Source organism: Pisolithus orientalis, assembly GCF_024613125.1.
Source record: "Pisolithus orientalis strain OTSU chromosome Unknown F5J12scaffold_13, whole genome shotgun sequence".
In the NCBI taxonomy this organism is placed as follows: Eukaryota; Fungi; Basidiomycota; class Agaricomycetes; order Boletales; family Pisolithaceae; genus Pisolithus; species Pisolithus orientalis.
The window spans coordinates 382359-394071 of record NW_026260794.1 but is presented as its reverse complement, the minus strand read 5'-3'; the positions used below and the strand labels follow the sequence as shown (position 1 = coordinate 394071).

The 11713-nt window shown below is 51.0% G+C and overlaps 5 protein-coding genes across 5 annotated transcripts; 4 read left to right on the top strand and 1 right to left on the bottom strand.

Annotated features, from left to right (window-relative positions):
• The first annotated feature begins 101 nt into the window (after nucleotides 1-101).
• Nucleotides 102-1899, top strand: F5J12DRAFT_829355 (peptidase S8/S53 domain-containing protein). The gene is made up of 4 exons (XM_051745661.1): nucleotides 102-559; nucleotides 616-1126; nucleotides 1176-1310; nucleotides 1362-1899. The coding sequence occupies exons 1-4, from the start codon at nucleotides 113-115 to the stop codon at nucleotides 1763-1765; spliced, it is 1497 nt and encodes a 498-aa protein (XP_051600207.1). The 5' UTR covers nucleotides 102-112; the 3' UTR covers nucleotides 1766-1899.
• A 44-nt stretch (nucleotides 1900-1943) lies between these two features.
• Nucleotides 1944-3139, top strand: F5J12DRAFT_829350 (RNA polymerase Rpb4-domain-containing protein). Its single transcript, XM_051745660.1, has 4 exons — nucleotides 1944-2132; nucleotides 2186-2377; nucleotides 2458-2616; nucleotides 2683-3139. Exons 1-4 carry the CDS (start codon nucleotides 2127-2129, stop codon nucleotides 2953-2955), a joined length of 630 nt encoding a protein of 209 aa, XP_051600206.1. The 5' UTR covers nucleotides 1944-2126; the 3' UTR covers nucleotides 2956-3139.
• On the bottom strand, nucleotides 3140-4546 carry F5J12DRAFT_829346 (uncharacterized protein). The gene is made up of 4 exons (XM_051745659.1): nucleotides 4213-4546; nucleotides 4084-4152; nucleotides 3908-4006; nucleotides 3140-3825 (listed from the first exon to the last, which is right to left on the bottom strand). The coding sequence occupies exons 1-4, from the start codon at nucleotides 4291-4293 to the stop codon at nucleotides 3379-3381; spliced, it is 696 nt and encodes a 231-aa protein (XP_051600205.1). The 5' UTR covers nucleotides 4294-4546; the 3' UTR covers nucleotides 3140-3378.
• Nucleotides 4547-5444: 898 nt separating this feature from the next.
• Nucleotides 5445-7027, top strand: F5J12DRAFT_829342 (uncharacterized protein). Its single transcript, XM_051745658.1, has 5 exons — nucleotides 5445-5602; nucleotides 5699-5797; nucleotides 5851-5993; nucleotides 6044-6185; nucleotides 6239-7027. The coding sequence occupies exons 2-5, from the start codon at nucleotides 5764-5766 to the stop codon at nucleotides 6667-6669; spliced, it is 750 nt and encodes a 249-aa protein (XP_051600204.1). The 5' UTR covers nucleotides 5445-5602; nucleotides 5699-5763; the 3' UTR covers nucleotides 6670-7027.
• A 1674-nt stretch (nucleotides 7028-8701) lies between these two features.
• F5J12DRAFT_720475 (armadillo-type protein) lies at nucleotides 8702-10324 on the top strand (the record flags this gene model as incomplete). The annotated part of the gene is made up of 3 exons (XM_051741241.1): nucleotides 8702-9226; nucleotides 9287-9370; nucleotides 9425-10324. The coding sequence occupies 3 exons, from the start codon at nucleotides 8702-8704 to the stop codon at nucleotides 10322-10324; spliced, it is 1509 nt and encodes a 502-aa protein (XP_051600203.1).
• Nucleotides 10325-11713: the final 1389 nt, after the last annotated feature.

Below are 11713 nucleotides of genomic sequence, written 5' to 3'. Positions count from 1 at the left end.
AGCCTTCCATATTAAGGGCAGAGCCACCAGGGACAAACAGCGCCAAACAGTTCCCCGGACGGTTCAAATACGGTGACCTGGCTTGGCTTGCGTCTCCCTCCACCCGCCTGCCATGTCCCGCTTTGTTGCTGTCTGGCTATCGCTGGCGGTGCCCCTCGCACCCCTCGCTTTCGCAAGTCCTCTCTCCACATCACCTTATCATGCACCCGCACGGACCCACCTGTCCGTCGCACCCCTCCATGTCGAAGACCACCCCCACGGCACGATCGACAACTCCTATATCGTCGTGCTGAAGGAGGACGTGTCCCCCACGTTGATGGACAACCATCTCAACTTCTTGCAGATGGCTCATGCCTCAGACTCCCTCCTCGGGGACTCGGTGGCTGACGGTCTCCGTCATATCTATGATGGCGGACTCAAGGGATACGCAGGCGAGTTCACAGAGGGCGTTGTGGAACAAATCCGCAGGATGCCCGAGGTTGACTTCGTTGAGAAGGACCAGGTCGTCCGCGCGACATACTTCAACGAGACTATCATCGAACAGAAGGGCTCTCCCTGGGTACGTTTCCCAACTCTAGAATTCGTCCACGCGCTCACTCGGGTGCATTACGATAGGGTCTTGCGCGGATAAGCCATCGACCCAAGTTGACTTTCTCGACTTTCACAAAGTACGTCTACGATGACGTGGCAGGAGAGGGCGTAGACGCCTATATTATCGACACCGGTATCAACGTCGCGCACGAAGAGTTCGGAGACCGCGCAGCCTGGGGATACACCGTGGTTCGCGACGATACGGACTCTGATGAGAACGGCCACGGTACTCACTGCGCTGGCACTATCGCTTCTGACAAGTATGGCGTTGCTAAGAAAGCACGAGTGATCGCAGTCAAGGTTCTCGGCTCAAACGGCAGTGGTTCCATGTCCGACGTCATTGCTGGAGTAGAATGGGCGCGCAAATCAGCTCTCGAGAAGGCCAAAGAAGCGCGTGCCGAACGTGCTGCAACTGGAAAGAGCAAGCACAAGGGTTCCGTCGCAAACATGAGTCTTGGAGGTGGTAAATCGAACGGTTTGGAAATCGCAGTGAACAGGGCTGTCGACCAGGGTATCCACTTTGCTGTCGCTGCCGGTATGCAACTGTTAACTACGCGAGATCGATTCATTAACATCCTAGTAAGGTAATGACGATCGCGACGCTTGCAAATACTCTCCCGCCGGTGCCGAGAAAGCAGTCACCGTCGGCGCCTCCACTCTCGGCGATGAAAGGGCCTACTTCTCAAACTACGGCAAATGTGTGGATGTGTTTGCTCCTGGTCAGTCCATGTTTACCAGCTGCTCCTTGCGCCGGCTAACGTCTGTCAAAGGTCTCAACATCCTGTCCACCTACAAGGGCAGCCGTCATGCGATCGCTACTTTGTCGGGTACCTCTATGGCTTCTCCCCATACTTGCGGCCTCATGGCGTACTTGCTCTCGATATATCCCTCCGCAACATTCAACCCAACGTTCTTAAACGATGCTGAACCCTCAGAATGGAACGACCGGTATGCTTCGATATACTCCATCGCGTACACGGTGCTTCCTCGCTGGATCGTGGCCTTCCTCCCGCCGCCCCAATTCCTTGCGCCTATTCCTTTGGATGACGTTACCATCCTCTCACCCAAGGCCCTCAAGCAGGCACTCCTCGAGCTGTCCTCCAAAGGCCTTATCAATGACGTTGGTGATCAAAGCCCCAACAAGCTCATCTTCAACAACGCCACATCGTATTAGAGCCAGGATATACGTCCGCATCTAATTAGTCTTTCGTGACTGCGCCCAGTTGGCTGTACTCCATATGTTCATGTACTATAGTCTTGACAATGCTATCTATCGATCATATACTTTTGCGACAGTTAGCCCTGTCTTGCACTTCTGTTTCTTGGAGTTCTCTCGTGCCACGCGTGGCTCTGACGAGGATACTTCCCAGCAATTCCCACAGGGAATCTTGGATTTTTCTCCGAGTGCACACTCACGTGACAGCCTAAAAGGTCACTCAGTTGAGCTCCTGTCAATACAACTTCACCGCCGTCATTCTGCCCGGCAGTGTGCATGTACTGAGTGGTGAGCAAGTCCAAGCACTAAATGGTATGGCATGGAGGTATGAAAAAAACCATCCAATTATTAAGGACGACGGACACATGATCGTTGCAGGTTGTCAACTCACGAACAGCCCTTCTGTCCAACTTTGAAGTCCTAACACTCCTATGCGAGCTCGATGCTAAACACGTTGCACGAACGAAAGCCGCGGTCCGTACCAAGAAAGAGGAAGATGCAGGCGGGAAACCGAGCTTGGACTCGCATATCGAAGAAGTGTCCGAGAATTTGAGGACGGTGGAACTTGAGGTGTGTGTACAGTTTTCACAAATGATCTTCCTGGCTTTCGTAGCAGTGGTCACTTCTAATTAACTACTATACTACCCAAGGCTATCCAATACCTATCTGCGGAATACCAGCCTATGCGGCAACAGTGCGAAGCTGGGGTCACTCAGCTCGTCAAGGACCTCGCACCGTTCGGTCTGACGAAGGCGGAGAAACTTCAAGTAGTCAATCTCGCGCCGACGGAAGCGGTGGAACTCTACGTGGTAGGCTAAAACAAAGGATCTTGACTGACGCCGTCGATGTGTGAGCTCAAGCACCGATATATGTAGATCGTCGAGGAACTGGAGGATCGCTTAGGCGATCGGATGGACCAGATCCTTTCGGTCGTTTCGAAATCGCTCCAAGGTAGTCATAATGGCACGAACGGTCCTCCTCCCGCGCACACGCTCGAGACAGCACTATCAGAACCTATTATGGCGGAACATGTCGAGGTATACGCGGAGGAAGAAGAGCGGTGGGAACATGATGACATCGAGTTCGACGATTTTGGAGAGGGTGTGGGTGTTGAAGGGGATCTGGACATGGAGGATAACGGAGAATAGCGGGTGGTACCGTTACGTTGCTCGCGCACATCGAAAGGCCGTACAGATGGCTCTGGCAGCGTTCCTACTAAAGGAAGCGGGAATAGCAAGGGATATGAAGCGGTTGGCTTCCCGCCCACACAACACTATCAAAAGTATGTTTCCTCTGACTAGAGCTCTCGGATGTTCGCACATTATCTCAGCATGTCTTAGTAGTCTGATCCATTAAATCGCATTGCGACATCTACTCTGCTGTAAGTGACATCGTCGGTAGTGTGATGGTACCGGTCCAAAAATGTTACCAGCGCTGCCCAGCAGCACTTGTCATCTACAAGCGTGTAAGGAGTGCAGATCAACGATACACTAGTGTCCCGGACATTAATGTTCGGTCATCTGAAAAGAAGTCCCCGTGAAACTTGAAAAAAAAAAAAAGAAAGTATCATATCAGCCAGGATAAGATGATGCTGTCATGAACGCTTCATGACGCAACGCCACAGCAGCCTCAGCGTCCGAGTCCCGACCAGCCTGCCAGGTACGCAGTTCAAGGGCCCGCGCGATCTCCTGTAGAGCCACGGCGCACCCTTTGTGGCCCGGAGGGAACGCACTGTGGAGGCTCCGATGGATGAGAATCGTGTCCAGATACGCGCCGTCCGTCGTCTGGAAAGCCGTCGATGCAACGGGGTATGGGTAAGGGCACGGAGAGAGCACGGGGGACTCGGGGGCGAGGAAAGCGAGAATGGATTGGAGGAAGTGGCATGCTGGGAGTGGGGAAGCTGGGATCACGGTGGTGGTAGTGGTGGTGGTGATTGCTGTTGTTCGTGAGTGATCGGTTGTAGGGTGTGGGTCGTTGCATGAGCTGCACTTTGAGCTTGACGATTCCGACGCGTCGGACTGAAGGGGAGGCAAGAAAACGCCGGTAAGTATGACGATCCAGACCCAGGAACGAGGGCATTCCATTGATGCTACCACGTACGAGATAAGCCAAGTCCTCCGTGTTTGCATCGAGCGCGTTTACACCTTGCAAGGCACACAGGACAGAGGGTTCCGTTGCCGTTATTGGCTCCTCGAGATCCTTTCTCCAGGGAGTGTGAGCGACATCATCGTCTACCATCCGACAGTGGACAAGTTTGACCCTGGCCAGCAGCTTACCTTGGTCTTCCGTTTGGACAAGGACATCGATTGCAGGAGGTTACACAAATCTACCTCAGATGCATATCCCTGAAAATACCGTTGGTTTGATCGGAATCTCTCAGACTCAGATTGATTAAGAATACTTACAGGGAACTCGAGCCGGCGAGTCTCTTCGTAGCCCGTAGCAATGACGGGCCCAACGGGTGACGTCATTTCGATATCCATCATAGTTCTGGCTGAAGCTGCTTGAATGAGAGAGAAAGAGAGAGAAACCAAGCGTTGACAGTCGTCGAAGGATGGGTATTGCGGTATAGACCGCGTTCTTCAAGCAATTTATAAGGGCTACATAAGTGCCACGGTCCGGTTAAACATGCGGCGCCTGCCAGTCACTTGCCAGTTTGTACCTCGTGTCAGAGGCGTGCTCGCTGCTCCTCCAGTAGTTCACACATCCGGTTAGTTCAGTGATGGCAGCTCTGGGGTGCTGGGCACACACACTGAGCTATAAAAATACGAACTCCTCCTGCGTACATAGTATCGAGCGCATCAGATATGAGTATTGGGATGTGTACTAAGGAACAACGTAATATCATGTCCGGGGGGATACTTATGGGCACCGATGCTAATACTGGCTAGTATGTTACAAGTTGAGATCGTTGACGGAACTCGTTATTGACCCGTTCCGTGACCCTAAGTGACATCAGGCGCCATGATGCAGACCGCACACAATCAGCACTGCTTCCCCTCCAAGGACGAATCAAACGATTTTACACTGGAATATTAGCGTCCCAGAGGACACGAGGTGGAACGCACGCGATTCACTCGTCGCACAGAAGAGAGGCAGGATAGATTCAAAATCGACACGGGTTCAGTTATTATGGGTATAGAGCCTGCAGCCGTACATGCATTGGCGGGTACCCCACCAGACGGTGGTGCATAGACCCAGGTCACAGGATGCCCACGTGGTTACTTGCCAGTGATTAGCGTGCAGAGATATGCGTCCTCCCGAACCCTGACTTCATGACTTCATCAGGGTTGTCATCCGTTCCGGGCGTGAGTTTCATGGCTGGACCAAGTTCACGTTAATTCTGCGGGCGGCCTTGTCAGCTTAACGAATAATCGTGAAAAAAGAGAGAGAGAAAAAGAAAGAAATCAGAGAGAAGATCCGACTCCTGCTGTGGTGCAGGAGCATAATCATCCACGAGCGTCCGAGGACCTCGTGTCGACGTAAAAGTACGATTGATACGACGGTTTGCATCAGGTAAAACGTCACCTCGGAGCTGATGGGCTTACCTGTCAATGTAGTTGAAAACATCCCAAACAGAGAATTTCAGCAAAGAACCCAAGCCGTTGGTGTCCAGCATCGTATCGGAGTCTCCAATGGTCACGTGATGCAGCACAGACCGCGAGCAGGACTGCAAAGTTGTAGCCTCGCGCCATTAACGATGCCGATGGCCTCCTCAGCTAAAACGTGAAGCTCTGGATTGCTTGTGAGTTCAGCTTTGCGAGGGAAGTCGGTGATGCGTATAAAGCCTCCCCGGTAAGTGTGCGGTTGACCGCATTTCAGGTATGCCAGTTATCCGGAGCGCGTCGTCCAACTCACGCCGTGGGTCGTTTTGCCGTGTAAAACCATCAGCAGCTGGTGGAAATCATGAGAGTTTTGAACTTCCCGTATCTGAAACTGCGGGAGGACCCAGTGACATGGAACAGCCGGAACCCGCTTATAATATTCCATGTACGTTTCATCGCTGATGCTCATCTTTGCCGTCAACGCCTCTCTTTCTATAGATGGACGGAACACTGGGGACGCAACTGTACCAACGGCCCAGGGCACCCCGTCGCCTCTGAGGATTGATATCGAGGAAGATGCAAATACCAATTCCGAACTATTATCTGCTTGGATGCTTAGATTACAAACCCTCACTGTTGTCGTGGGTATACATCAAATATACATTCTTTCTCTCCGTTGATGTTTTCCAAGACCACTTTCCTCGTGTCTATGGACTCACAAATGTTCTCTTTGACTGCTGCTGAAAGCAGCCTGTCACGAAATACTAGTCAAACTACTCAGCAAGTTGTACATGCATGTCTTTCTGGGGCTTTAGTGTTTCACTTGTGCGCCGGTGAGCGGCTCCTCGCTTACCTTGGAACTCACAAGCTCATTTGCACGCCTTAGCTATCACCGCATATATTGCCTCGTTTGCGCTTATTCGTTATAGGATCGTCGATGCATCTCCCGAAGACGTTCATCCCGGAATTGACAGTCGCAAAACGAGTCCATTGGGGGCTTGGAATCTGAGTGCCCAACCTTCACCCAAGAAAATCGTACTCGAATCGATCCGTCCACGGGAGGGAGCGTTGGTTGTATTCCGTGCTCTAAGGCCAAACCAAAACATGGGAATCGGCTCGCGCTCCTCTCCTCCACCTCTATCTCTCCTCAAGCATTGTTACTACACGACGCTGTGCCAGACGGCGATGGGTTTCATTCTGGCACTCACTGGTTTCCTATCATATTCCTGGGCAGGATTCTCTGTCCAAGTGGGAGGATTTTCAACTGTGTGCCTTGGCATAGGCCTTGGTACAGGACTCTGGGCAATTACTTCATAGACGGCTGAGTACCTTCCTAACATAAGAATCTTCCTTTTTGTTCCCGGCACATGTGCAGTAGTGTTTTCCGAACGGACATTCATCACTGGCTTGGTGAGTTTTCCCTGTGATGTTGGTACCTGGATTGCACCAAGGGCTGGAGCACACCTTCCTTTGCAACGATCCGTCCTCACGTAAATCACCCTTGCCTATCCGGCTCGACCTTGTTTTGCCTGTTGTATTGGTCCACATGCGGTGCTTTTTAGTTGACCTAGATCACTTTCACCGCAATAGTTTGAAAGGGCACTGCCCAACCTCGAACTCCTCCCGTGTTGCATTATCATGTACCTGAGACCACGACTGTTAGCAATACCTAGAGCTGCTACTGAACACCAGAATACAAGCATGTCGCACCGCGCCGTGGATAACCCAACTTGAAGAGTTTCACCAGTTATGGACTTTCCTGTGAAACCATTGATGGGCATCATGATCCAAGGGTCTGTGACACTTGGCTTGGAAAACGGTCTCCAACGTCGGGGATACTGTGTCCTCTGAAGGGCATTTCGAAGGAGAATATGTAACCCTGCACGAGTACAGGCCAGACCTTCATTAATATATCTACCTCATGACGTCAAAGATGGATTTGGATCAAGACTTGAGTGCGTGCCGCCGACTGGAGCGTTATTCCCATGCAAACTGCAGATTAGATTCAAGCCATTGAAACTACCTAGTACAAACCATTTCATACATTGCACAGGGTATTTTCCATTCCCAGTTGCGAAAGGTTTTGAACCGTCCTCCGTGGAAAACCCCTGTTTCACTTCCGAGATGTGACCTGCCAATTTAGGCAGGTGTTGTTTTTGTCGTCTGTTCTTCCGTCTCCACCTTCACTTTGTTGGGCAGATTTTCGAACACGTTTTCAGTCTGATTACGCTGTCCAACATGTGTGGAATGACCTCCCTACCCATGTCTTGTCAGCCCTAGGGCGATGTACGCCTTCGCGGCAGATGGCTATATGTAAGTGTCCAGTCGCACCTTGAATCGAGTTCACAAGCATCGCCCTTCCAACAGATAAAGAAGACTTTGTTTATTTTGCCTCGTCCTCAGAATTCTGAACTTTCCCCGAGTCCGTTTCCTCACTACCCTCATCGCTACATCTCTGTCTCTTACCAGCCTTACAGTCTATTAAGTTTGACCTTCTACCACCAGCAGTAACTGTTCGCTCAGTTTCGGTGGACTCCGAGAGCATCCATTCGCTTGAGCATGCGTATAGTCGGAGCAGACTGCACGACGTGGCTGGCGGTGTTGTGGTGCAGCCGTTGGGTGCCGACATCGACGTGTCATCCACGCTGTTGGCGCAAGTCAATGCAGCGACCCGAGAGGTGCGGCCTCTACTTGAGAGCAGGGCAGTTCATTTCTGTGTGTCTTGCAGGCTTGATGGTACTACTGATTTCACCGACGCTAATGGACCATTGGTATTTAATTCGACGTAGGACGAGATGACGTCAAACGGCGTGATGGCGCTCTCAATCGTTGACTCGAGCAACACAATTGGCTGAGCCAGTGTGTCAATTGAGGACCTGTAGGACTGTCCGCCCAGACACCATGATAATGTATAAGGTGTCTGGGGTCCCGTGGGTTTTGTTTGGCTGGAAGTTGCACGAGGCTGGGTTGTAGTGTCAAGTACTGAGACCCTCCCTCAGTGATCCTCCTTCACTGTCTTCTTCGCTCAAATCGCCACTCTCAACCACCTGCACTTGAACCCATTTCTCTTCTTGAGATGTCTGCCAACCGCTTGGTCCCTAGCAGTGGCGAACGTAAAGGCACCACCTACGCGCCTACCCCTGAGGTTGTGGACCGGAATGTTAAATCACTCCTCAACAAGCTCACTATGGAGAACTTCGACTCGATCTCTGACCAAGTTGTTGCATGGGCCAATAAGTCAGAGAACGAAAAGGATGGACGGACACTCATACAGGTTATCAGGGTCATTTACGAGAAGGCTATTGACGATAGTAACCGCAGCGAGATATATGCCCGGCTCTGTCGCAAGATGATGGAAACAATCAGTCCCAGGCTTCAAGATGATGACATTAAGAGCACTGACAGGGAACCCATTACAGGTGGACTACTCTTCCGCAAATACCTTCTCAATCAGTGTCAAGAAGACTTTGAGCGTGGTTGCGTTGGCATGAAAGCTACGGCTCGTGCAGCGGCAGCCAAAGCCAGTGATGAAGAAGCTATCAAGGCAGCCGGCGAGGGCGAGCTCTACTCTGATGAGGACTACGTGACTCAGCAAGCGAAACGCCAGAGTCTCGGTCTTATCAAGTTCATCGGCGAGTTATTCAAGCTTCAGATTCTCGCTGAACGTATCATGCACGAATGTGTCAAGAACCTGCTTGGCAATATGGAGAACCCCGAGGAGGAAGAGATCGAAAGCTTGTGTCAGCTGTTGAGAACTGCTGGCCAATTTATGGATGTTCCCAAGGCACATGCACATATGGATGTGTACTTCCAAAGGATGAGCGAGCTCTGCGAGAACCCGAACGTTAGTCCTCGTATGCAGTTCATGCTTCAGGTGGGATTGTCGATGTTTGCTTGCCATCGTTCACCAATTAATATTTGGCTGTTTCATTAGGATGTGATTGAACTTCGTGACCGGAAATGGCAACCTCGTAACGTGGTTAATGCGCCTACTACGCTTGCCGCAGTGCACGAAGCGGTTTGTACCCGTCGTTCATCGTTGCACCTAGATGCTCAAAGATATGATATCTAGGCTGCTCAAGAAACCCAGGCGTTCCAGCGGCAATTTAGCATGTCTCGAGGTGGTTCGAAACGAGGTGCCGAGCGCAACGTTGAGCCCTCTCCTGACGGTTGGGCAGTGGCTGGAGGCTCGCAACCTACACCCCCAACCAAAGCAGGCGACCTTTCGCATTTCGGCAAGATCAGCAAGGCCGCTCCGATGGTCATGGGTCCGAGCAACGTTTTCGCTGGCAAGAAGGATATCAAGCGCGAGTCAATGACACGCACGAACTCGAGCTCTAACATGTTCTTGATGCTCAGTCAGAACCCCGAGCTTGCCATGGAACCCAAACCCAGCCGAGCACCTAGCCGGAAGCCCAGTACGGACTTGGACAAATCGGAACCTACTCCACAGCGTAAGAAACTTCAACTCCTACCCCGCACGATCCCCGCCCCTGGTGAAATTTCGTCGCCCTCATCAGAGGAAGAACCCGAGGCAGCACCTGCAGCCCAGATGTCAGAAAAAGATGCGCAGAAGAAGATCGATGAGGACGCTAAGGAATTCTTTGCTGCCCGCAACCTTGAAGAGGCGGACGCATACTTCACCGCCCTCACCAAAGAGCATCGATTCCGACTGGTTGACAAGCTCGTTTCAACGGCACTGGAAAGCAAGGAAGCTGATGCTCGTTTGGTCGCTGACTTCTTCTCTCGTCCTGCTTCACAACACGAGTGCTTACCAGATGCTTTCGAAGCTGGATTCATGCCCATGGCTGAGCTACTAGATGACATTGCCATTGACGCCCCCAAGGCATTCGAGTACATGGCAATCATGTTGAAAGGGGCTGGAATTGACAAGGACGAACAGAGAATGAAGCGAATTGCTGAGAAGGTGATGGACGGTGGTGATAGGTTACTTCAGCTCGTCTCGTCATGAACACTTCATCGACACACATTTCGTTTACTTCCTTGGGGATTTTACTTACATCCTAAGTTGTGCTCCCATCTTCATATGTATATTACTTTGTTTCCATCTATCGCTCGCATCGTTTTTCTGATGCATCTTAGTCTCTGTTCGCGAGTGACCTGGTTTCTGTAACACATGATGATCTGTCTTATACATCGCGTAGCTTTTCCTCCCTATCCATTCATTGACCTAGTTTTTTTACAGCATAGGCTACAGCTTAACAGTATATCAAACACGGCTACCCAACTCTCGCCTAAGAGCACCATACTCGAATCTATCCATCCACAGGAAAGCATTGGTTTTTATTCTGTGATCAAAAGCTAAATCAAAACATGAGAATCAGCTCGTATCCCTCTCTTCAAGCGTTGTTACTTAACGTACAACGCCGTGTCAGACAGCGGGGGTTTCATTATGGCATTCACTGGTTTCCTACTTACCGTATTCCTGGGCGAGAGGCTCTATCCATGTTGGAGGATTTTCAACTATACCTCCGCCTTGGCATAGGCATCAGTACATCGTGCTCCATTCGAACCTAACATAAGAATCCTCCATTCTGGTTCTGGTACATGGTTGATGCAAGCGACGTGTTTTCCGACCAGACGTGGTTGGTGGGGACATTGATATTTACCTTACCATGGATTGCACCAGAGGCTGCTTACCCATCTAGCCGAACGGTGTTTTCCCTGCTGTATCTGTTTACATTCATTACGGTTGACCCAAATCACTCAGCTCGCTAGGCCACTGCCCATTCCCTCCAGTTATTGCATTACCATTTACCCGCGGCCAGATTGTTACTGAAACCTAGAGGTGCTACCTGTTCTTCATTGGGATAGGTCTTTGCCCCACCCGTGTGGACAAACGAAAGGAAGTTTATCAGTGCAGGAACACAGGGATCCCTTGTGATCGCAAGAAGACAAGAATGTCGCACCGCGACGTGGATAATCCAACTTGAAGAGTTCCACCATTTATGGCACCGACCTTCAGGTGAAACCACTGAAGGGCATTAGGGGCCTATGTAGGACTCCTGACCTGGAAAACGATCTCCGACGTCGTAAACACTGCGACCTCTAAAAGGCGTTTTGAAGGGGAATATGTAACCTTGCGTGAGTACCCAAACCTTCATTAATATGTCTACCTTGTGACGTCAAAGATGGATTTGGATCAGGACTTGAGTGTCCGCCGCCAACTGAAACGTTATTCCCAGGCAAGCTGCAAATCAGGTTCAAGCCTTTGAAACTAACTAGTGATATATCGCACAGGGTGTTTCAGAGTGTACGTTGGCGGGTCCCAGTTGCGAAGCTTTGAACCGTCCTCCGCGGAGAACACTTGTGTTACTTCCGCGATGAGGTCACTTGCCAA

Bases quoted from the DNA above. Each gene is read 5' to 3' on its own strand.
- F5J12DRAFT_829355 (XM_051745661.1), top strand. From the start codon at position 113: ATGTCCCGCTTTGTTGCTGTCTGGCTATCGCTGGCGGTGCCCCTCGCA. The intron at 560-615 runs GTACGTTTCCCA...GCATTACGATAG, and splicing joins AACAGAAGGGCTCTCCCTGG to GGTCTTGCGCGGATAAGCCA. The intron at 1,127-1,175 runs GTATGCAACTGT...CATCCTAGTAAG, and splicing joins CCACTTTGCTGTCGCTGCCG to GTAATGACGATCGCGACGCT.
- F5J12DRAFT_829350 (XM_051745660.1), top strand. The intron at 2,378-2,457 runs GTGTGTGTACAG...ATACTACCCAAG, and splicing joins TGAGGACGGTGGAACTTGAG to GCTATCCAATACCTATCTGC. The intron at 2,617-2,682 runs GTAGGCTAAAAC...CGATATATGTAG, and splicing joins AAGCGGTGGAACTCTACGTG to ATCGTCGAGGAACTGGAGGA.
- F5J12DRAFT_829346 (XM_051745659.1), bottom strand. From the start codon at position 4,293: ATGATGGATATCGAAATGACGTCACCCGTTGGGCCCGTCATTGCTACG. The intron at 4,153-4,212 runs GTAAGTATTCTT...CGGTATTTTCAG, and splicing joins CTCGCCGGCTCGAGTTCCCT to GGATATGCATCTGAGGTAGA. The intron at 4,007-4,083 runs GTAAGCTGCTGG...CCCTGGAGAAAG, and splicing joins TGTCCAAACGGAAGACCAAG to GATCTCGAGGAGCCAATAAC.
- F5J12DRAFT_829342 (XM_051745658.1), top strand. From the start codon at position 5,764: ATGGAACAGCCGGAACCCGCTTATAATATTCCAT. The intron at 5,798-5,850 runs GTACGTTTCATC...CTCTTTCTATAG, and splicing joins ACCCGCTTATAATATTCCAT to ATGGACGGAACACTGGGGAC. The intron at 5,994-6,043 runs GTGGGTATACAT...ATGTTTTCCAAG, and splicing joins TACAAACCCTCACTGTTGTC to ACCACTTTCCTCGTGTCTAT.